At 43.6% G+C, this 23,671-nt stretch overlaps 3 protein-coding genes and 1 long non-coding RNA gene across 11 annotated transcripts in view; 3 read left to right on the top strand and 1 right to left on the bottom strand.

Moving 5' to 3' along the window:
• Positions 1–5,520, top strand: part of DENND2C (DENN domain containing 2C) — a 58,199-nt gene extending 52,679 nt beyond the window's left edge. Inside the window, exons 17-19 of the mRNA XM_028734561.2 lie at positions 501–740; positions 1,754–1,840; positions 2,511–5,520. Of these exons, the coding sequence (XP_028590394.1) occupies positions 501–740; positions 1,754–1,840; positions 2,511–2,542 (359 nt within the window). The 3' untranslated portion in view covers positions 2,543–5,520. The remainder of the gene's footprint in view (positions 1–500; positions 741–1,753; positions 1,841–2,510) is intronic.
• A 1,603-nt stretch (positions 5,521–7,123) lies between these two features.
• On the top strand, positions 7,124–14,064 carry BCAS2 (BCAS2 pre-mRNA processing factor). Its single transcript, XM_028734560.2, has 7 exons — positions 7,124–7,306; positions 7,410–7,502; positions 9,678–9,748; positions 10,260–10,421; positions 11,910–11,960; positions 13,405–13,485; positions 13,686–14,064. The coding sequence occupies exons 1-7, from the start codon at positions 7,214–7,216 to the stop codon at positions 13,810–13,812; spliced, it is 678 nt and encodes a 225-aa protein (XP_028590393.1). The 5' UTR covers positions 7,124–7,213; the 3' UTR covers positions 13,813–14,064.
• On the bottom strand, positions 9,568–22,702 carry LOC114599394 (uncharacterized). The gene is made up of 3 exons (XR_003707299.2): positions 22,570–22,702; positions 11,148–11,277; positions 9,568–10,617 (listed from the first exon to the last, which is right to left on the bottom strand). It is a non-coding gene; the product is annotated as an uncharacterized LOC114599394 (long non-coding RNA).
• A 93-nt stretch (positions 22,703–22,795) lies between these two features.
• TRIM33 (tripartite motif containing 33) overlaps positions 22,796–23,671 on the top strand; it is a 57,851-nt gene continuing 56,975 nt past the window's right edge. For all 8 annotated transcript variants that reach the window (XM_028734558.2, XM_028734557.2, XM_028734556.2 and 5 more), the window contains exon 1: positions 22,796–23,333. In XM_028734558.2, coding sequence (XP_028590391.2) covers positions 22,811–23,333 — 523 coding nt within the window. In that variant the 5' untranslated portion in view covers positions 22,796–22,810. The remainder of the gene's footprint in view (positions 23,334–23,671) is intronic.

Raw genomic sequence — 23,671 nt, 5'->3', positions numbered from 1 at the left:
TGTGGAAATCTTCAGACATCTCCACTGCAAAGTGGCAAAGTGGGGTCGAGGGAAAGTAGTTGGCAGAGGAAAAAGTGTTAGGAAGGGGCTTTAACTCCCCAGGGACGATGGGGAGGAGAGGAGGTTGCAGTGGGGAAACAGTGACGGGGAAAAGCACGTGCACAGTGCTTCCCACTTCCAGCAAACTGCACACGCATCCTACTGCTTGGCAACAGAGAAGTGGTTGTTTGGATTCCCAGACCCACCCTTACTGCTGCACATCCATGTTGATGGTTACCTAGCTCCCCATTAAAAGTGCAGTTATTGTACCCACTGAAGCTGTTGACATCCTGAGCTATGTGCCAAGTTTCGTTATCTCTGTTTAAATAGAGATATGTAGGTAGAGATTTAGGCTCTGACCCACCCCTAGGATGCGTGGTCCCTTCATAGCCTTTGGGAGCGAAGTTGAGGTTGATCTCTCCAAAGGTTGAGATGTGACTGCTTTCTGTGCCTTCTGGTAGGTGACGTGACTCTGGACTTGTTGGTGTCGGAGGCTTTTGTGCGCTTCTTCGTGGAGATTGTGGGGCACTACTCCCTGCACATGCATGTCACTGAGAAAGGAGAGCGGGTGTTCCAGCGGGATCCCTTCCGGAAGTCCCACACCTCCCGCAATGTGCGCCATTTCCTAGACATCTTCATGGAGACACAAATGTTCGCTGGTTTCATACAGGATCGAGAGCTACGGAAGAGCGGGGTTAAAGGTGATGCTTGCCAAATCCAGTCCTTATTCTTGTTTTGTGTAGAACAATTGTGGTACTTGCACAAGAATTTAAAACAGCCAAAGGGGAATCCAAGTTGGATTGTTTATCAATATCTGGTACCTTCTAAAATGTTTTGCTACTGCAGGTAACCAGGGCCATTGACCACCTGCTTTCTCCTCATTTTGGAAGGACATGCTTGTTTTGGATGGCCATTTATTTTCTTGGCCCTATGTATTGTGTATGGTGATTTTAAAAAAATGACCCTGTGTTTTGGGAATTTTCATTGAAAATTGATTAAAATAAACCAAGTGAAAATGGTAGAAATGCAGAGCTACTTTGTGCCTGCAGAATGTCCTGTGCTCTTCTTCTGGGATTGGGAAGGTGCTGCTGCCTTCAGTTGTGAGCCCCTCCAGGTTCTGAGCTTGGAAACAGTGACATTCCTTTGCTGCCTTCCCCAAAAGCATTCTTTATTTAGTTCTAGGGAAGTGGGGTTAAGGCTTATCCACACTTCCAAGGAGTTGTAGATAAACTGTTTAACTTTTAAACAAGATTGTAATGAAATTCAAATGCCTTCAAACAATAAGGCTGGCTTGGCTTTACTTTATTAAAGAATTAGACAGGTAGCTGTCAGCATGATGGACAGGAGAAGAGGCCCCTTCCCTTCACTTAAGTTAATACCAGAATTGGAGGTGATGGAAAACCTTCAGACTCTCTTCCAGCTCTTGTACCAACTGTCTGGGTAGTGCACTGGGAAATAATTAAGGAGCTGAACTTTTCCTTTGCCATGGAGGAGGTAAAGGCTGGAGAAGGTGAGAGCATCTCCAACCCAGAATAAGAGGCTATGAACAGGATGCCTGGCTGCATCCATTCACTCATCCCTTCTTTTAGGCAATGTACGGGTATTTCCCTTCTTTGGAGCACATGTGGGCTTTCCTATGTGTAATCTTGTTTGAAACTTCATCCCAAAAGAGAGAGAGAGATGCATGTCTAAGTGATGCTTTCCTTTTTTCTAGGCTTGTTTGAAGTCCGTGCCTTGGAGTATTTGGAGACCATTCCAGAGTCTGAGCCAAGTGGGATGAACAAAATCCTCCGTAGTCTGGGTAAATAATGCTCAATCTTGTTCTTGGCTGCCTTGGTCACTTGTAATTTGTGTAACTATGAACTACCAAGGAAACATTTCAGCCTTGATTATGAGCCTCCTTCTCTGCCTCCATTGCACCCGCAGTGGAGCTTTTCCAAACGGTGAATGGGCTGGTGAGATGTAGCCCTGGGCAGGATGCAACCAACTGCTTGGAAGCTTGCTGTGAGAATTTTACAAAATACTTTCAGGTCAAAATCACCCGTATCCACACCAAACTTAACACCACAGTTGATGTAGGCCCTGTAGAAGTGTTTAGAACACCCTCTGGTTAAAGTTTGTGCAGATACCATCTCATCCTGAGGTTCTTTCTGTACAATGTAGAAATCTGGCTTTTGGTGCGATGGAATCTCCCCTTTGGAACTTCCTCCAGACAAGTGTAATTAATGTTATCTCTTTGGCACTAGCTGAAGGCCTTCATTTCCCAACAAGCTTTTAAAGTCAAGATTCTTATCTCAGCCTGTTTATGTATTGGATTTAAATTGTTTCTATGTACGTTTCGTTGCTGACGTTTTTATGGCTGACTGCTTCGGTGTGTTTCATGGGAAGCGATTAATGAATGCAGTGAAATAGGCATGCCCATGCATGTCTCAACCTTACCATTTTTATTTATTTTATGCTTTTCCTTTTAGGTAGCAAAATGAAATTTCTGCAAAAGAAGTGAGAAGAAGCTGAGTGCAAAATTGCTGCTAAGAGTGGTTTCAAGTTCTCGCCTGGCTGTCAGAAGGGGGCGCCACATTGCCTGTTGCTGCAGCGTCAGAAGGGATGACTCGAATTCAAGCTCAGATACCCTTCAAATAATTGGAAGAAAGGGCATCAGATCTGGGTGGAATTCTCAAATCTTTGCTGTGCCCAGTTCAACGGGACTATTACTGGGAGAAACTAGGCTTCTGTGTCTTTGTAGAATTGGTCTACAAAGGAGAATCCAATTAGCTGTGTGAACTATCGCTGTTTATGCTGCTTGGCCTGAAGAGACTTCCTACACCCTCCTGTTTTTATAAATGACTCCTGCTCAAAGTAGCCCTGAGGGCTAAGCTGATACCTTTTAATAAGAGGAATGAACCAGAAATAAAATTTAAAAAAAACCCAATGAATTCAGGAACTGACCTATGGCAATACTGCACTGCAGAGATTCTCTGCAACTGGAAACTTCCTCTAAAACTGGAAAGGCAAACCTGTACTCTAGGGCCTGTTCATCCGTCTTCCTGTTACGTCCTCTGTTACTGGCCCAGGTTTAGCCACATTCTCTTATTAACTGTTGGCTTTACTTACGTCTTTCAAAGCTTTCTGTTTTTCAAATACTGAAAGCAAGACGAGAACACCCACTTCTTTGTTTGTTCTGTTGGTTTTTATACTGCAAACTTCAACCTGCTGCAAATATACAACTTCTGTGCCTTTTTGCAAACCTGCTTTTGCTACGTCAGGGGATATACCTCAGTCAAGACTGGTGTTTACTGGTCAAGAAAATGCCGTTTAAACCCAATTTGGGAATATGAAGACTTTTGAAAAAACAAAATCAAAAAGTGGAATTTAAAATGAGTTTGTTTTGGTTTGATACAGAACTATTGTAAAAGAAAAGTGAGTTTCTTACCATTGCATTTTGTCGTGAAATGGGTGGGATAGAAACGGGTTCTTCCCTGTAAAGCTTTGCTCTAATTTACCACAGCTGAACATTCATCAAAAACATTTTCTTCCTCATCTACACCAAGATCTGTTATCTGCTTTTAGGGAACCCTTATTCCTCCTGGTAGCTTGCACACTATTTCCAATAGCTGTTTAGAGTGTAAAGGCAAATAGTGTAAGGGCATGTTTAGCCTGGAGAAGAGGAGGTTAAGGGGTGATATGATAGCCATGTTCAAATATATAAAAGGATGTCACATAGAGGAGGGAGAAAGGTTGTTTTCTGCTGCTCCAGAGAAGCGGACCCGGAGCAATGGATCCAAACTACAAGAAAGAACATTCCACCTAAACATTAGGAAGAACTTCCTGACAGTAAGAGCTGTTCGACAGTGGAATTTGCTGCCAAGGAGTATGGTGGAGTCTCCTTCTTTGGAGGTCTTTAAGCAGAGGCTTGACAACCATATGTCAGGAGCGCTCTGATGGTGTTTCCTGCTTGGCAGGGGGTTGGACTCGATGGCCCTTGTGGTCTCTTCCAACTCTATGATTCTACCTGTGTCACTTCCCTAATCAACTATGGCACTGCATGTCATTTTCTTATTGGACCAGCCTTGTATTTAAGGACTTTGTAGGCAGGCTGGCAAAGCAGAAACTCAGCACCCTGTCCCTCTTTTGAGCCCAGCATAGAAACCAAGCAGGTTGCTAGAGGAGGGAAAGTCCCTTCCTCCATGCCCAGCATAGAAATGCAGCTCCCCATCCTTTTGCCACCTCCCAACAGACTATTATGGTAACTTTTTGGGGGGCAGGGGGGGGGGGCTAGCAACTTTGGAGGGCTTATTTACAAGGCAGTATTAGACTACTCCAGTTACTCTTGCCTGTGTGGACCTGTTGGATGTAGCCAAAGACTACACTCCAGTGGCGCTTTACCATATGTTTACATGTAGGAAATTGACTCAGGATGAATGCATGGGACTGTTGTACAGCCTTGGAATCATAACAAATGGTCACACGAGGAATTCCTTTGACGTACAGAGTGCTGATGTACCAAATTGCTTTTTCTCTGCCTTACAGTCTGATTGACCTCTGGATTTGAGTGAAACATGAATTTCAGGTCTTTGTGGGGTTTTTTTTAATATATTATTGCTGTATCTGAAAGGTGCTCCTTTCACTGGGGAGAGTTCCTGAACATATATATCTTTTGCTGTGCCAAAAAACATGAAGACAAAACGTCAAATGTATATATGAGGATAACATCAGAGAACTTTTTACATTTAATCCTGAGTTGGTCGTACAAGGCCAACAGCCATATATGTTTACTCAGAAGTAAGTCCCTTGACATTCAGTGGGATTTGCTCCGTAGAAAGCATTTGGGATTTCAGCCTAAGGCTAAAATCCATGTGCACCAATTTGGGAGCAAGTAAATCTCAGGGATGTGTGTACTTCTGAGTAATCATGCACAGGATCACGTTGTAACAAGTGGGTCCCAAACACAAAGGAAGTGATTTTGTTCAGTTTCTGTTTTCACGTGTTTTAGAACCTGTGATTCTGTTTCGAATCTCTCATGCTTCCACCCTTACAGAACTAGAGTCTTGATGAGAAGAAGCGGATCTGGTCATTGATTTTGTGGGAGCTTTTCAGCACTTAAGACTATTGCACTTGATCAGAAGACCAGGAAGAAGAGTTCACCTGTGATTCTGTTATTCATATCCACATTTGGGTTACTTTAGCCCTCAGGGTATGAAACCCACTTTAATAATTCCTGTTGCGTACTCCTGGATGGGAAACATGCATCTTTCCCTCATCTTCATAAAACCACTTTCCTTCAGATCTTGTGTACTTCTTCTCAGTGGTTGTCTCTCTCCTGTGTAGCACATTTGTGTTTTTGCAGCCAGTTTGCTCATTCTGGATAAAGCCATATTTTGTGGTGTTTAGATGAAACCAAAACTATATGTACAGTTACAGATCTGTAATAAACCAAGTTCTTTAAGGAACTGGTTCAAATAAAATATGCTGTGTTTTTGTGTATCGGATCATCTCTTTTTCCTGTCTGTCAATGATAACAACACCATCTGTGCTCTATGCATGTCTAGTTTTTCCAGAAAGACTGAGCTTTTCCAGAAGGATTCCAGAGGGATGCGTTGTGCCATTGCCAGAAGTAGAACTTTAACATTGTAAACGGAAGGGCCTGGATGTAGGTCTGGAAGGTGCAGCTTGTACAGAATATTGTGGTGTGTTTATCTGCTAAAAAGTACTGGTTACCAGAAGTGCACCACCCCAATATGACATCACTGAACCTGCTGCCTTGTATAGCTTTATAGACAACAATTCTAGGAGTGGAGAAAGACTGCCACTCAGTGGAACGTAAGAAGCTATCTTATATAGAGTCAGATCACTGCTCTGTCTAGCTCAGTATTGTCTATACTGACAAGCACTGGCTCTCCACAGTTTTAGACCGTGGACATTTCCAGTCCTATTGTGAGATACTGGGGATGAACCTGGGCCTTTCTGTAAGACAGATACTCTATCACTGAGCTACAATGGTAAACAACATGCTTTGCAATCATTTGCCTCTCCAGATAGGGCTGGGAAAGACCCTCTCTGAAATCCTGGGGAGCTTTCGTTAGGACTGTTGAGCTTGATGGGTCAGTGGCAGTGGCATAGCATGGGTTTCCAGGGCCCACGCAATGGAATGGGAGGAGGGGAAACAGATGGAGTACACATGCACATTCAACTGCCTAACAGAGATAAGAAAAGAAGACTCATTCCACTGTCTGGAGTGGTCACTTCCTGGTTTATATGGAGCTGTTTTCAGCAACAAATAAGCTGTTTTCCATACTCATCTGTAAGCAGAGATCATGTAGCACAGAACCCTTTGCAGACCAGTTCTCAGAACCACATATGGCTCTAGCGGTGCTGGGTGCCCACTAGTTTCCTCACAGCAACAGCTTCTTGTTCCTATCATTTCTTAACTCCAGCCTATGACTGCTTGGCTCCTTCCCTCATGGGTTGTAACGGAATAAGGAAATGGACCCTGTGACCCTGGTCAGTGGAGAATTGGTATTGAACAGTGTGAAGTAGAAAAAACACTGTTAACATGTAATACATTTTGCTTAAAAGGGATACAATTTTTGGGAAAAGTTACAGGTTTGTGCAGTGAAAAATATGTCTGTTGTTAAAACAATAATACCATATAGAGAGCTTGCGCAAAGTCCACTGCACTATGGCAACAGATTAAACCGGATTGGTGTGTGTGTTGGGGAAGTGGGCCTGAAATGCGGGAAAAATAAAAATCCCAGCGGCTGGGGACACCATTTATGCTGTGGGCACGTGTAAGAGAGTAAATAACCCATTAACCAGAGGCCTTGCAAAGGAGAACGTGTGTATGTATGGTATGTAGTGTTACTCTCCAGCACTGAAAAAGATACACCGCTTGAATCCATGTTGTTGTTTGCATTAATCTGTCTGTGTTATTTCGGTGCTGCTGCTGTTCCTTACGCCGCCCTGCAGGGGGAGCAGCAGCAGCAGCAGCATGACTTGCCGGGCCGTGTAGTCGAACACGCGCAGGCGCCGGGAGCCGCGAGGGGATTCCTTTCGCTCCGGAGAGCTAAATTTGCGCAGCCGCAGTGGCACAAGTGGATGTCGGGGAGACGGCGGCCGCGCAATCTTAACGCGACGGAAGTTTGAGACGCGCGCGCGGGCGGGCGCTGGGAGCTGCGGCATGTCGGGTCCCGGCTTGGTGGCCGGCGAAGTCGCCGTGGACGCCCTGCCCTATTTCGACCAAGGGTACGAGGCTCCGGGCGTGCGAGAGGCGGTGAGTGGGGCGGGGGACAGCGGGTGGGGGGCGAGGACGCCGGGGCTTCCTAGCGTCCCTCTGACCGAGTGTCTCCCGCTTCGCTCGTTTGTCTTCCCCTCAGGCCGCGGCGCTGGTGGAGGAAGAGACGCGGCGCTACCGGCCCACCAAGAACTACCTGAGCTACCTGACGGCGCCCGACTACAGCGCTTTCGAGGTGAGGAAGGCGCCCGCCGGGCTCAAGCGTCCTCGGCAGGGCCGGATTTACGTATAAGCTAAACAAGCTATAGCTTAGGGCCCCACTCTCTTCGGGACCCCCCAAAAATTTAAAGGAAAAACACAACTGGATGTACATTTCAGAAATATAAGGTAAAAAATACCCCACAAATAAAATAAAAGCTACATACAGCAACAGTGTTTTGTGTTGTGTAGGCTCCTATGATGTAAGTCATTGTATTTCAGTTCAACAATTACTTTGATAAAATATCTTATGTGCAAATGGCTTTCGGTCCAAAAATTACCATATAGCATATATTCGACACAAAAAACTGCAACAATTTGTTGTTGACAAAGGACAGCTGGACAAATAAAGGGCCCCATTACCTTCAGTAGCTTAGGGCCTCATCAAACCTAAATCCAACCCTGGTCCTTGGGTTCAGAGCTAGGACTTGCCGGTACTTGGACTGCAGCTCCCAGCATCCATGGCCGCTGGCTGGGGCTGACAGGAATGGTAGTTGTAACTATCTCTGGCGGGCGATAATTTTCCTATCCTTGTCACGGAACTACGAGAAGTGGCCGTGCAAGTTTTTTGCAGATGCCCGCAAAGACAGTGAAATAGACTTTCGGCTGGTCATGATGGAATCATCGAACTGTAGAGTAGGCAGTGACCCTCAAGGGTCATCTAGTCCAACCCCCTGCAGTGTAGGAATCTCAGGTGAAGCATCCTTGACAGGTGGCCATCCAACCTCTGTTTCACAACCTCCAAGGAAGGTCTAACGGGCTTAATGTGGCACAAGCCTTGGTGGGCCAAGATAGCAGACTCTGCTTCCTGCATATAGTAGTCCATGAGAAGTTATCTTGTAGGGGTGTGCTTGTCTTTGCAGTGTGGCAAGATTCCCCGAAATCCACCGCCTTGCATACAGACCCCCCCCCCAAATTTAACTTAAGGTCAGGGTTGAGTCTTGAAGACGCACTTCTTGGTTTTTGGAATTGTCTCAGTAGGCAATAGTTTGAAGTGCTTATGGTTTTTGTTTTACATGTGTAGCCAGTTTATAAAATATCCAAGGTTGTTTACAATAATTAAAAATACACAATAAAAAAAGCAGTTTAAGGATGTTAATCTAGAAAAGTTATTTAAAATATTTAAGAAATTTCTAGGCTGCCTTTTAGGGTCAAGACATTGCAAAATTCTTTTTACTTTTTTGAAAGTATACACACACACACCTTAATAAAGCAGTTAACTGTAGTCTGGCAGCAATAAAGGTACAAATAAAAATAAGCCAGTGTTCAACTTCAAAAGTAGTTAGCGGTATTTCCAACAAATGTAAAACACTTTTTCCTGCCTGTCTCCAAGTGAGCAATGAATATTTTAATAGAAATCAAGCCGCTAGAGGGCACTGCCATAACTATTTTGTATTGTAGGGTCCCAGCATAGCAAAAACTTCTAAAGTAACATCTTCACCTGAGTTACTAGTTTTAAGTATAAACATGAAACCACCTCTGGTTTCTGTTAACTTGTTTAATAAATTTTAAGGTAGCAGTACTTTATTGGATACTTAAAATAAAAGTAGAACTCTAATTGTGATGCCTGATTTTGATTAATGTGATATAGTTCCATCCTAAAAAATGTGCAGGGATAAGTATGTTTTGCTTGAAGAGAAATTGGAGTATAAGTGTTGTTTTTCTCAAAACATATAAGCAAAGATGCAAAAATAGAAAAAGATTCTCTGTGTTTAGGGGGAAGTGAATGGAGAACATCTCATATTTATATTACATAGATTTTTGCAATGTTCAAGATACATTACCTTGGGAATCTTTATATTTTCAGCTGTTCTGTAAGGCAGGATAGTATATTATCTCTTTATTGTAGATGGCAGAGACTGAGAGACTGTGACTTTCTGGACTAGGTAAAACTTGAACTGAGAGCTCCCTGATTTTTAAGTCCTAGCAGTGCTTGGAAAAATACTATTTGTTGCAAAGGCCTGAGCTGAGCCGTAGAATACATGAAGTACCCTGAATGTGTTCAGGAGTTCCAGGGACACAGGGGGCCTCTCTTAGGACAAGGTGTCGGGTTGAGGTCTAGACCTTTGTTTCTTACATGTGATCATATTTAGAATTTTCAGGTTATCATCTTCCGGACTGCAAGTAATTCTTCTTGACTTGTGTTTCATAGACTGAAATAATGCGGAATGAATTTGAACGCCTAGCAGCCCGACAGCCAATAGAACTGTTGAGCATGAAAAGGTAACTTAGGGACCTTCTGTGGGATGTACCATCTATGCAAAGTCAAAATCTAGAAAGCAATAAGGTTTGGATGCCTGATTCTGAAAAGTATTAAAATGTGATGTTCTAGTTCTTGCCTCAGGGTGGCAGGCATACTCTGTTGGAACAATAGCTAGTGGTCTGTTATGTCTTCAAGGAACTTGCAGGTCTGTTTTTGGAATTATAATTCAGCATTTTAGCAAAAGAGATTAAGTTTCTTCATGCTGATAGCATTGGAGAAAGCAGACATTGGGTCATACTTCTGCAAATAGGACTACATGTGCCTGAAACTAGACAAATGAACCAAAATTGTTGTGCTCCCCAGGTATTTTAAATAGCCTTTAGCGTTTATTGAGCTATTGAACGCTTTTGATACACATCTATTTCACTGATAAAAATTAGTCATGGACATGATCAGTGCAATGACTTTCTTAAACTTCAAACCATCTAAACTGTTGTTCCTGAACTATAATTTCTCTTGTTTTCTTCACAGATATGAGCTGCCTGCACCATCCTCTGGGCAGAAGAATGACATCACAGCATGGCAAGAATGTGTTAATAACTCAATGGCTCAGCTGGAGCACCAGGCAGTCCGAATTGAGAATTTGGAGTTGATGTCTCAGTATGGCTGCAATGCCTGGAAAGTGTATAATGAGTAAGATATTTGTGTCTCCTTCAAGTCATTTCTTAAAAAGGGCTAGCTGGAAGGCTTTATAAAATTTTTTTGTTGTGAAATGCTTCCAAAGTGATAACTGAAAACCTTTAAAAAAATCAATCTTGAAGTCAATGGAATGCTGTCTTTCCTGCTACTGAGAACTGAACCTACCTCTCCTTCCTTAGCACTTTCACACCTGCAAGTAAAAAATAAGAGCCATATACTATTGGATACTTCTTCATTGAAAAAGGTCAAGAACTGGTTTTATTCCTTCTTTCAGTGGATCTTCATTCACCACATGAATGTTTTTTAAGATGAAAAGATTAGAGAAGATGCTGCAAGTCAGAATGTAAACTTTGCAGTAGGGCAGTGGTGTCGAAACTTTTTTCAAAGAGGGCCAGATTTGATGAAGTGAAGAGCCATGAGGGCCAACCAAAGTTGTTGACCTTTTTTTAGGGTTGAAATTGTTGAGCTTTTTTATGATTTTACCCCAATTTTTTTGAGCTTTTTCGGGGATTGAACTTGTTGAGGTTTTCTTAGGATTTTACCCCAGGAAATAAACTGCCACGGGGGCCAGATTAAACTGACCGGTGGGCTGGATTAGGCCCCCAAAATGGACTTTGGACATGCCTGCAGTAGGGAATTGCAAAAGTTCTAAGTGCTGGATTGAGAGTTAAGAGTGTGTAATGGGGCTGGTGGGTGCTGAGTTCCCTGCCCCCTCCTTACCATGTCTCCCCCACACTGGTCCCTGAAAAATTTCACTGATTATTAGAAGCTGGCATAGTAGAAGTTGCCTCCACTCAATCTCAGGGATCCCATTCTCTCACTCCTTATTTTCAGGGAGCTGGAGGGGCTGCTGCAGAAAGGAGGGGACAAAAAAGTTGTTTTATTTGAGGATTTCTGTGCTCCTTTTTACAAAATGTATCAAAGTGGTATACAACAATGGAAAGCAATAAGAAATTTCATAAAACTACACGAGACATACACATCATAGAGTAGACTAGGAATGCCACACACCAGCCCCATTAAGCATGCTTTACTGTGAATCCTACCACATTTGTTTCTCTCAGTAAAATACTGAATTTTCTTGACTTAATAGTATCTAATCTAGAAAAAAGTTTCATGTCATCTTGGTTTACTAGTAATTAACTAGACAAGAATGGACACCAAGTTCCATATTAGCATTACTGGGAATATGGGATGGGCTAATTAATGTGGTTTGGGTAAATTGATTTCCTTTAAACTACTGTGGGTATTAAGTTGGTATCTGAAGTTCAAACATAGAACTGTGTCCTGTGTACCAAATTTTATTCGTATGTTTCAGGGATCAATAGAGTTACAGCACTGTAAAGAGACATAGAAACAGAGTTAATCTAAAGCCCCCAGTTAGCTTAAGTTATGCTTAAGATAAAATATAGATCACTACATTGCATTACTTGAACTCTCTATTGGAATCTTTTTTGAACTAGTATTTTTCTTTGCTGATAGGCATTTAGTTCATATGATTGAACAGGCACAAAAGGAGCTGCAGAGTTTGAGGTGAGTCTTGTTTTTCAGTTGCCTTTTGGAAGAAAAATGGAATTATAGTTTATGGGGCTCTAATAATGTATAAGACTTTAGTCTTTGTCGCAGATTGCAAAATATGCATTCTAGTACAGTGTGTATTTTGAATTCTTCATGTATACATGGGATTGTGCAAGAAATAAACGTTTAAATATGTTTTTCTTTCATTTTGGAATTTGGGGTTACTGCTGCTGTTTTTAGACATTCTCTTGGTTATTATGAAGGTCTCACTAGTCCATCGTTTCCAAATATTAGATACAAAATGGTTAGATGGCTCTGTTTCCCTTAGATAATTTTCTGGAGACAACTCCTTGAGAAGCAGCATACCAAGTAACAGCTCAAGAATGATACTCATTTCTGAGAGTGAAGATGTTTGTTGTAGATTATTTTTTTGAATGACATGAAGTTAGGTCTGTCAGTAGTTTGAATCAGAGGGCCAGATTCAGCTAACGGGTCCTTCTAGCCAGTGCTGTTTTTCTAGAAAAAGACATGCTGGAAGTCCCCATGAACACCTCCCTTGTTCTCTTAAAATGGCAGTGGCGCCTACCTGAGAGGTGCTGGAACTGAGCTCTGGTGAGTTCTGTTTTAAAAAAAACCTTGCTTCTAGCAGAACCCCATCCAAGGACTTCTGCTAGTATGGGGGAGCTTCCCTCCTTCATTCTACATGCTTCCACACCTCCCCCAAATTGGCTCTGGAGGAACTGGGAGAACCCCTAAACAGTTTGTGGGGGAGGAGAAAGGGAGATCACTGACAATCTCCTTTGTGCTGCATTGAACTTTCCTGGATCTCTCTTAATGCAGGCAGTGTGCACATGATTAATTTACTTTGAAAAAAATGTAGTTTTCTCTTTTTTTTCTACCTTCAGCGGCATAAAATATTGTAGAGATCCAAATTGCAGGGATGAGCTCAAGTTTCCTGTTCCTGAATCCTTGTCTGTTAAGTTGCATGGCTAGCTAGGGCCACCATTAAAACTAAAAGGTCATTCATAATTACTGATAAAATGCTTTTTGATAAGAAATTCAGAAGAATTAGGAGTGCCATACAAGGACTAATTCAAGAAGCATATGTACATTTTTAGAGATCTGAATGGTGATGGAGTCCACAAGTGGTGCTACTTCTGGATAATGGATCTAGATCAGATGTGGCTAACAGGTCTTTTTAGCCTAAGGATCACATTCCTTGTCGGCCAACTCTGAAGGCTGCATGTCAGTGATAGATGTGGCCAAAGCATTAAAGTGTTGAATCCAGAGTCTTTCAGAACTCTTAACATTGCTTCCGAGATAGTCCAAAATAGTTGTCCAAGCTCCTGTTTTTAGGGCTAAATATGTGATTGTACAGTCTATTCCACTTGTCTGTGGACTTAGGAGGGCAGTAGAATAAATGACTACAAGTGATTCAGTATGTCACCCTTTTCTTCAGGAAACACATTCAAGACCTTAACTGGCAGCGGAAGAACATGCAGCTCACAGCTGGTGCTAAACTTCGAGAGATGGAATCTATGTAAGTTTCTTGAACTTTGCTCCTTGCCTCTTCTCTGTCTTTCAGGAAGGAACACAACCTTATACAAAACCAGTTGGAAGTCTCAATTGAGATTGGCTTCCCTCAACCACAGCACTTCCAACTGAACTGTTCCCTTAACTGGTAACCTAGCATTAAGGAAGCCTATAGTAATTTAATTTTTGCTCTCTTTCCCCCCTCAGGTGGGTGTCCCTGGTCAGTAAAAACTATGAGATTGAACGAACTATTGTGCAACTGGAAAATGAAATTTCTCAAATCAAGCAGCAACATGGAGAGGCAAACAAAGAAAACATCCAACAGGACTTCTGAGACTTGCGTTGGCCTTTAGCTGCAAAACACAAAAACTGAAGTCTATGCATGGCTGTAAATTCTAATTTCTTAGTGGGGGGGGGGAGCTGTCATTTGTGCAACTGATTGCTGAAAAACTGATTGCAAGGAACAGAAGTGTTTCTAAAAGGATTTACTGAGTTTCCCAATTTCTGGCATGAATGTTGCAGATTTTTTGTTTGTGTATGTTTCCAATTTTTTAAAATAACTAAAAATAAACATTTTTCAACTTAATTTGTGTTCTAGTAAAAACAAAGCAATGAAAAGTTACTACTGGTAAGTTATATTAGAAGTGCCAATGCTGCCAGCTATAGCTGTTAGGAAGGAATACAAGTTTTCAGGTGTTAAAGGGCCTTTGTCAAATCCGATTTCTTCAGAGTTTCAATTATTTGCACTACTGTAGCTCTTGACCAAGACAAACTTAATAAAATATGTATCTTGCATATTTTTCAGAAATACGCAAGGTGAGACCAAATATATGTATCATTCAGGAGTTTGTACATCAAGCTGTTGGTTAAAATTGTATAACTGGTGGGATTCTTCATGTGTCCTTACTTAAGTGAAAGGTATACCTTTGCTTCTAAAAATGGGTTCCAAAAGTGAGAGCCTGTTTCATGACCCTCCTGCCATAGCTGACCACTTTGATGGCAGGCTACTAGTATTTTGAGCAGAGTTGGTTGTGAAGTTTGGCAATAGTCTCAAAATCTTTACTATGCCGCTGTAATACTATGCATTCATAGTGACGTACTGAAGAGCATTCTTAGCACATGTTGCTGTGGGAAAGTATGTTCAGTTAACATTAAGACAAGGACCAGGGGACATCAATGGACCTGTGAACAGAAGTATTCAACAGCAGGTAATGAATGGGTTATGCTTGCGTATCACACTAATGTCTAATATTAGAAAGTGCATCTCTTGGTAAGCCAGGCCCCGTCTCACTGACTTCACTAATCCTACACCTCAAAAAAGTTTCCAAGTACGATTCGCGGTCTGTAGAAGCATTGACAAAAAGTGGACAACTTTGTTGTCAGCTGTCCCTAAGCCTATTTCTAGTAAAGGTAAAGGCAAAGGACCCCTGACAGTTAAGTCCAGTCGTAGACAACTGTGGGGTTGCGGCACTCATCTCGCTTTACAGGCCGAGGGAGCTGGCGTTCGTTTGTTGTTGCTCCTCTGCCCCACTGATGGATTGAGGGCAGGGGTTTGTGAAAGGACAAAACTGGGGCAGGACTCAAGCACTCAGATTTTGATCTGCATGGAGGAATTAATGGAGTGGTGGCTGGAAGACTTCCCATTTTGAGATAGGTTTTTCAAATGTCCAGTTAGTATCTGTGTCATCTGTAATCACGGCAGTGTACTAGGCACAGAAAAAGGGAACTGGTTGATAAGTGTAGTCTCTAATGGTAGTCCTTACCTGGGCAGCTTTGGGAAAGGTTATGCTACTGAAGAAATTAAGAAGGGACTAAAATATGAAAAAGGAAGTGTGCCAAATAATTGGAAATTACAAGTGCTGGACAGTATTGTAGAAGATATGACACCAAGAAGTAGGAGAAGGTGGACTTCCTTCTGAGGAACAGGGAAAGTGAGTGGGGGATATAAAGGGAGATGAGTTGAAATGTTCACTGGGGTTGGCTTGGGTGTCCTTGTTGCTAGGACCTAAAAGGTGGTGACCTATCTATTTCATCCATTACAATCCACTTAGCTATATTAGCAGCTTATCACCTAATCAGTTACAAGCCATCTTTTCACAGTTCCTTATCCAGAGGTTTCTTAAGGGCTTGAGGAATTTTAATTCTCCATCTGCACTGCCTGCGTCAACAGGAGATCTGGATTTAGCCCTCTTAAGGCTAATGCTTCCGCTGTCCAAGTCTCCAACCACACTTTCTTTAAGCAGGAAAGTAGGTTGCACTGTCTGTGTACATACCACAAGAGCAAAATCAGAAGTTTTTCCTCGGAGTCTGAGGAGTGTTCATCAGTAAGTCCAGTTTCCAAAAGCATGTTACCAACCCGATAATTGGGAACCAACTGATAGGAGGAAGGTGACATTGTTTTCTTGGTGGACAGACATTGCTGGATTCCACCAATAATACTTGGCAAAAGAAAGTCATCTGTATTTTTAATTTTAAAAATCTGTCTTTAATAAAAACTTGAGTCTTGGAACTGTTACCTTAACTGTTACTCCTCTCAGTTTGATGTCATCTGCAAATCTGATGAGCATCCCCTCAATACCTTCACCCAAGTCCACTGGGTGCTTTACCAAGTGGACTTGGTATAAGTTTCTTTGATCTCAACTAATGTGTTGCTTTTAGTCATTTATCTCATTTCTTTTCCCGACTAGTGGCCTTCCTACCCACCCTTTTGCGCTTTGCTGTCAGTGTTGCCCAATTAACATTTCTTCATGACTTCCAACTTGTAAACCATCTCTGGTCTCTTTTTCATGGTTCTGGCTTTTTGAGAAAAATGGCTTGTTTCTTACAATGACCTGTGTAACACTTGAACTGGTGATGGATGATTACTGAAATTTCTAGGAGAAATCTGGGCAGGATCAAAGAACATACCAGGCAGTTATAGTACCTGCACCCACTCGAGGGTGTGTAAGTGAAGCTGGCGTGGATGTTCTGCAAGAAAATTCATCCTCCTCACATAACAACTTTCTGGCTTCAACAGTGCATCGCTGAGCTTGGAGACTTGGCCAAGAAAGAAAAACTCGTCCTTAATTGTTGTTCAGAAGCACTCATTGTTGTTGGTTTTCTTGGCAGAGGTCACACTGCCGTCAGCAATCGTTCCACAACATTCTGTACTAGCTGCTGTTTCCATATCAAGCCCAGGGAAAGCCCCACTTAAAAGATTGGATTGTACTCTTAAGTAACCAATTCATGAACTACTCTGGCCAAACTTTCCCAGTCCAGAAATGGTAATAGCTATTGTACCAGTTGCAGCATCAAAGGGTGCTTTTAGTTGTTGAGATTACCTGGGCCTCCAGTGACACTTGATCCAGAAGCACCCCTAGAATGTGAACTTGCTCCTTTAGGGAGAGTGCAACCCCACCCAGGGTAGGCAACTGACCTGTTTCTCAGGTATGAGAATCACTCTACCCGTAGTGCCTATGTTTTGCTTGGATTCAGCTCTATGTTTTTCCTCAACCATCTCACCACTCCATCCAAGCACTGGTCCATGAACTCTCCTGATTCAGATGTTAAGGAGAAATTATTACAATGATTAAGGTCATTCCATATATGATTTCCCTACACAGGTATAATAATAATAATAATAATAATAATAATAATAATTATTATTATTATTATTATTATTATTATTATTATTATTATTATTATTAATATGCCACTCATCTGACAAGGTTGCCCCTGCCACTCTGGGCAGCTTCTAACAAATTAAAATATCTAACAGTAAAACATCAAATATTACAGCTGTTCCATGGCAGGTAAGCAAAGGTACAGATTGAGCTGAGGAGTGCAGGGGCATTAGTCCAGAACCCTTTAAAAAATAATTGCTTTAGTGCACTCCAGGTTCTCTCTCCTAGGACTGCAGGAGTAAGTGGGAGGGTGGTGGCAGCAATTCCTGGAGAGTTAGACCCATTGGCAGCAGAGCTGTTGTGATGCAGTTGGGCAACAAAGGGTGTGTGAGAAGCGCTCTGGGGTGGAGGTAGTCAATGCCAGTGATTGGGTGTGGGGGTGGGTGCATCTTTCAAAATGTGAGGGAACCTTTTAATATATGTTCAAATAAAATTGGAAAAGGTCCAAGAGATTATACATCTTCTCATCACTGAGATTAGAATTTTTTGTCATATTGATGCAAAACTTAAAGCTTCTACTAGGATATATGAATCCTTTCACAATATGCTGCAGACTGGAATCCAATGGGGTAGCTTACTATGCAGCCATTTGCCTCAATTTTATATTACAAAACCCACAATAAAGTTTCTTTTCTTTTGTAAACCTTGAATCTTTTGAAGGAGATGGCAGTGTCTAAAGAATGATCACAGGCAGTGATGTGGGTTTTCCAGAAAATTTGAACTGGCTCACTTAAGAGAAATCAGAAATGCCTTATAGTGATCTAATTTAGCTTGTAAAGGGGGGGAAATGAAATTGCCAGCTTGTCTAACACTTCCTTGTAATTGACATTCACAGTTACTAATTAATCTATGAAGCAGAACATTTTCCACAGAAAAAATGAAGCACTGGAAGATTTTCTGTCCCACATTACTGATCCCAGGTGATGCTGCAGACTATAGTGGTTGTATTAGTCCCCGCCCCCCATGACCAATAAATCCTCCTTATTCTCAGGAGCTTTCTGAATGCATATGTAACACCCTTATGGGGATTTCCCCCATCTCATGAGTCATTATATATATTAAGCAGATTCCTCTGTGAAATCTAAAAATAGACCAGATGTTAGATGTTTTGTTTATTAATAGGATATAAGTAATGGATTTCCTAGCCAAAATACATCTCCAAAGCAGTTTAAATGAAACTCATTAAATATGATAGAATACATAAAATACAATAAAATAGAACAATGAAACAAAGAACAAATGGAATAAAACACTGAGATGTGATGTCAGCTCAAATTCAGTTGATAGTAAAGGTGTTGTGTTTTTTTTAAAAGCAAGGGCTAGATCAGCCTCCTTAGCACTGAGAGAACACAAAGCTGGAGAAAAAAGGGCTTTGGCTCTTCTAAGGTGGCCTTCCTGATGGGACAGATTTACTGCCTATCTCAGTTGCCTCAAGCCACATGGACTTGGACCTTGTGCTCCACTGCCTGTTTATGCATGCCTTTGCCACCATGTTTTCTGTCTTTATCAGGACAGGTCTCCTCTGGGGGTGTGGAGCAGAATGAGGTAATGCCAATTTAATTGCCCTGAATTTTAATGTTCTTGAATGCCTCAAATCACACTCCCTGTGAACACATCTCACGCATGCTCCCCATTTCACAGCACCATAGGGCAGGTTGTCCACTCACTATGCCACCGATTGTTGACACCTTAGCTAGTAGGCTGAGGCTAGCTATAACCTGGTATTTCTAGTCAAGGGGGAAGGTCTGGAATAGCCTGCTGAATAGCCTAGTTTCAGGCAGAAAATACTTTCCCCTAACAACTTGGCTTTCTGTAGAAGTCACATTTTAGCCTTGGCATGTACCAGAATAATCATGGAAAACTGGTGTTCAGGGGATAGGCTGATTCTGCCCACCTCAGTGTTGAGCCTACTCCCAGGTGAATCAACATTTGGGAGGGGATCAGGCCGTTCTATGTCATGTTCATCAAGATACAGCGTATCAGTATGTCGTCCAGAAAGGCAAACCAATATACGGTACCCTGGGGCCTGAGGAGGCCAATGTGGGTCCCCAGGGGTTTGGTGGGGAAAACCACCATAGGGCTGAGGTCAGCCTGAATGGGAGGGTTTGGAACTGGAACTGCTATTCTCCGTAACTGGCATTAGTATGTAGCAAAAATGTATGGGGAATTTCAATTTAGTTGTCTTTCCCACCCCACCCCGATGCAGTTCAAAACCATTTAAAACATGAATGGATTAATTAACAAGCCTCTGACCTAAGGCCCATGATATAATTATTATTAGCTGTCTCTATCTCTTTTTTTTTACTATGATTTAAAGGGGCCTTTTTAGGAGCCTAGTCTAGGAATATGGTTTCATAACACAGTGCTGGATTTCAATAGACCAGTGCTGAAGAAATAGTTATTTTTTTACTCATATTTAATTCAGAAGTGAAATCTATTATACATTGCAGAACAAAAAAAATGTGTAAATGATCCATCGAGAACCCTAGCAAGCTTCAAGTAGTCCACAAAAATGTTTGAAAATGGGTGTGAATTCAGAAATAAGAATGCAAAACTGTTCCAGATCAGGCAAAATCAGTTGTCTCAGAAGTACTTCACAACTGTAGCCAAAACAACATCACTTATACCCTCAAAGGCAAAGAAGTCTTGAAATTAGCTTGGCAAGATAATTCCAGTTAATCCAATTAAAGTTGAAGCAAAGGCTGGACTCATGTTGGATTCACACCTTTCTATAGCATTGGTGAAGTGTTATTTTCCACCCTTCTCTATTTCCTAGAGCAACATTTCACTGCCCAGCTGTTTACAATTAGTTATACATAATCTAACCTAAATTTGGTTAAAACTTCAACTCATTTTTCATCCTTCTTAAATGAATCCATTAAATATATAAAAATTAATTCCACATCCTCTTCCCCAAGCTACTTTTCTCTAAGTGAAAATGTCTAGTGCCTTCTGAATGTTATTCTCAACTCTGAGTTTGTCTTCAGAATCTTCTCGTTTGTTTGTATAATTAAAATGTGAACACATGATGCAGCACTTCAGAGACCTATAATAAGCGTCACAGCGAGAAGTGTCATTACCTCTTATGTCTTGCATGCTTCTCTTAATAAATTCAAAACAGGATTTCCTTCTTCCTCTTTTTTGCAACATCACCATTTTGCTGACTTGCATTGGGCCTCCAGTCACAGTAACCTGTACATCCTTCCTAGCAGACCTAGAGCCCAACTAACTATATCTGTAACAGCTACCCAACCCAATGTTCAATAATTAGGGGAACCCTCCAACCAAATATGTCCCATTGTTTCCATGGGAGAGTATAAATCACGGTCACTGTAGACCTCTGTATTTTATTTTAGGCAAAATATGGATTTGATTCGCTTACTTCTGCTTAAATTGACTAAGGTACACTTTCGTTATAGGGCACCACATTTTTTAGTTAGCTGCGATATTAATATATCTGAAAAAGCAGGGTATATTTCAAAGGCAATGAACTGTATTTACAAACATGGTGTGACTTGGGTTTCACAATAGTGCAATCTGATAGACATCTATTCAGACCAGAAGCTTAATGAGTCCCATGTGAGTGTGCATATGATTGTAATCTGACTTTCAAAATACCTATTGGAAACATTCTGTGATGTAATTTCTGACCAAGAGTAGATAACTCTAACAGCTCCTACTCAAAATCAGTCCATTGGCAGATTACCTTGTATGAGTCCCCCTCCCCCAATTATGTTACTTCAAGATTGTCCATTTTCTACTCCCCAACTCAATTTTTAAAAGAAATGGCGAACATTAGCAAAATTTCTTTCCCTACCCCATTACACATACAGCTATTCTCTGTGTTTGGTTTTATTTTGTATCTTTAAGGAAAGACAGAACACCAATACATTTGAAATAACTGTGAAAATGGTTTCTTTATAACCATGTTCACGACCTGACATGCAGCAGTCATTACCACCACTTCTAATGCCACTCAATGGCTGGCCATTGGTGCTTACTCCAAAAACATTTTACTCATCGTATGCTATCCAAATAATGGGATCTCATTTATTTTTCTCTTAATTTTCACCTAGGTGATATCAAACGGCTACTTTTCCCTTTCTGAGACCAAAGAGCCAGGGTGTAACCTTATGGTCCCTGTGAAAGCATCTGAGAGGTTATACTGGATAGCTTCCTTCTCAGAAGCCATAATCCAACTAATCAGAACTCCAATAAGGGTTGGGGCCAAAAGGTGACAATCTAGAAAGCAGCAGAGACCCAAGAGAGCCTAAGCTTTTAAAGTCCCATGACTCGCCTTCAAACCAGGAGATAATTTAAATATGCTTTTGATTGTGTCCAAACTTTGAAGACAATTGCAGGAGAGAAACTTAAAATAAAATCCTGAGGCCAGAAATGGGCAGAGGTCTCAGTTCTGCCTTGCTGGTGACAATGCAACAAGGTTGTCTGTTCCCCGACTTAGCACTGTGATTTATTCCTTACTTCATTCAAAGGAGGGACGCGGGTGGCGCTGTGGGTTAAACCACAGAGCCTAGGACTTGCCGATCAGAAGGTCGGCGGTTTGAATCCCCACGACGGGGTGAGCTCCCGTTGCTCGGTCCCAGCTCCTGCCAACCTAGCAGTTCGAAAGCACGTCAAAGTGCAAGTAGATAAATAGGGGGAAGGTAAACGGCGTTTCCGTGCGCTGCTCTGGTTCAGCAGAAGCGGCTTAGTCATGCTGGCCACATGACCCAGAAGCTGTACGCCGGCTCCCTCGGCCAATAAAGTGAGATGAGCGCCGCAACTCGAGTCGGCCACAACTGGACCTAATGGTCAGGGGTCCCTTTACCTCATTCAAATACGTTTGGGTCAACACAACTCACATGGCACAATAAAATACATCTAATTAAAATGGGTGTAACGGTAGCCCTACTTACCTAGGAGTAAGCCCCACTGAACTCAACTGGGCCTACTTCTGAGTAGGCAAGGTTTGGACTACACTGTAAATCATTTCGAAACGCGGCAAGCCAAGCACCGAATCAAACCAACCCAGTGCAAACTGAGGAGATTCAAATATTGCCCTCTTTGCGAGGCGCACATAATGGACTAGAAGAACCGCCCCGCGTTATGTTTCCTATCTTCCCACTCAGGAGCCCCAATTCTTTCAGCGAGAGACACCGCGGATGAGAAGCCGGCAAGTGTGAGAGGCCGCTCTCCGCCCTGCCTCGACTCCTCTCCCGCCGCACCGTTCCTCGGCCCCCGGCACGAGCCGCGTTTCCCTCCACACACCAACCGCCAACCGCTCTCGAGACACCCACGCTTAGAACGTGAATCTCTGTCTGCGCGTGCGCCGTTTCTATTACAGACCTGAGCGTGCGCGCTCGCGCTCTCCTTTACGTCCGCGCTATTTCCTTTAAACACCATACAGTGAGGGAGGAAAAAAAACTGACCCCCTTTCGCCGGCCTCTCAACCTCGGGCCTCTCCCACCGCCTTCCTCGTCCGCTACTACCGTCCAAGCGCGCGCACGCACACGCCCAGCACCGCCCCCTCCCCGCTGGACGCGGCGTCCCTCCGCGGACCTCGCGCCAGATGTGTGTCGGGCGTGCGCGCGCAGGCCGCTAGCGTGCTTGCGGGCGCATGCGCGGTCCTGTGCGTGAGCAAAGCGGGGAGTCGGGTTCAAAGGAGGAAATATGGCGGAAAACAAAGGAGGAGGAGGCGGCGGTGGCGGGGAGGGGGCTGGGGAGGCCGGGCAGGCCGGGGGTAGTACCGAGTCTGTTACCTCCGCCGCGGCGGCCGTTGTCACCTCAGCCGCGGCGGCCGTTGCGTCCCCGTCCCCTCCAGCCCCCGCCGCGCCCGAGGAGAGGGAGAGTCCCGGCGCGGTGGTCCTGGCTGTGGCGGCGGTGGCGGCAGACAAGGGCCCCGGGGAGGCGGAGGCCGCGGCGCCCGTGTTGGTGAGCGTAGGCCCGGCGCCGGGCCCCGTGCCGCTGGCTCCGCTGGGCCCCAGCCCCGCGCCCCCCGCCCTCTCCAGCGCCGCGCCGGGCCCGCTGTCGCTGCTGGACACCTGCGCAGTGTGCGCGCAGAGCCTGCAGAGCCGGGAGGCCGAGCCGAAGCTGCTGCCCTGCCTGCACTCCTTCTGCCGGCGCTGCCTGCCGGAGCCCGAGCGCCAGCTGAATGTGCCCGTCCCCGGCGGCGCCAACGGGGACATCCAGCAGGGTGAGTGGGGAGGCTCCGGGCATGGGCGGAGGTCCAGCTGGGGAGGATGCCCCGCTGCCTGGGGTGGCCCCGGCCGGAGGGGTCGGGCCAGGTTGCTAGGCGCCCTGTTACTATGCTGCGACAGCTCTGGCTCGAGTCGCGAGTGAGGGGTGTGGAGGGTGAAGACCAGAAGCCCGGTTCTCATGAGAGGCTGCGGGGAAGGGGGGCAGAAAGCAAGCAAGGGCAAGGTGGATAGAGCTGTAGGAAGAAGGTTGCGGTCCAGGGAAATAGAGATTAGGGAGTGATGTGTTGCTGGTGATGTTGAGTAGCGAGGACCGATATGCTGGAGTTACCCTAGA

This window comes from Podarcis muralis, chromosome 5, assembly GCF_964188315.1.
Source record: "Podarcis muralis chromosome 5, rPodMur119.hap1.1, whole genome shotgun sequence".
In the NCBI taxonomy this organism is placed as follows: Eukaryota; Metazoa; Chordata; class Lepidosauria; order Squamata; family Lacertidae; genus Podarcis; species Podarcis muralis.
The sequence above is the reverse complement of the archived record's forward strand: the minus strand, read 5'-3'. Positions and strand labels throughout refer to the sequence as shown.

Excerpts from the sequence above, each read along its gene's own strand:
- BCAS2 (XM_028734560.2), top strand. The coding sequence starts at position 7,214 with ATGTCGGGTCCCGGCTTGGTGGCCGGCGAAGTCGCCGTGGACGCCCTG. Across the intron at positions 7,503-9,677 it reads CCGACTACAGCGCTTTCGAG|ACTGAAATAATGCGGAATGA; the intron begins GTGAGGAAGGCG and ends TGTGTTTCATAG. Across the intron at positions 11,961-13,404 it reads AAGGAGCTGCAGAGTTTGAG|GAAACACATTCAAGACCTTA; the intron begins GTGAGTCTTGTT and ends CCTTTTCTTCAG.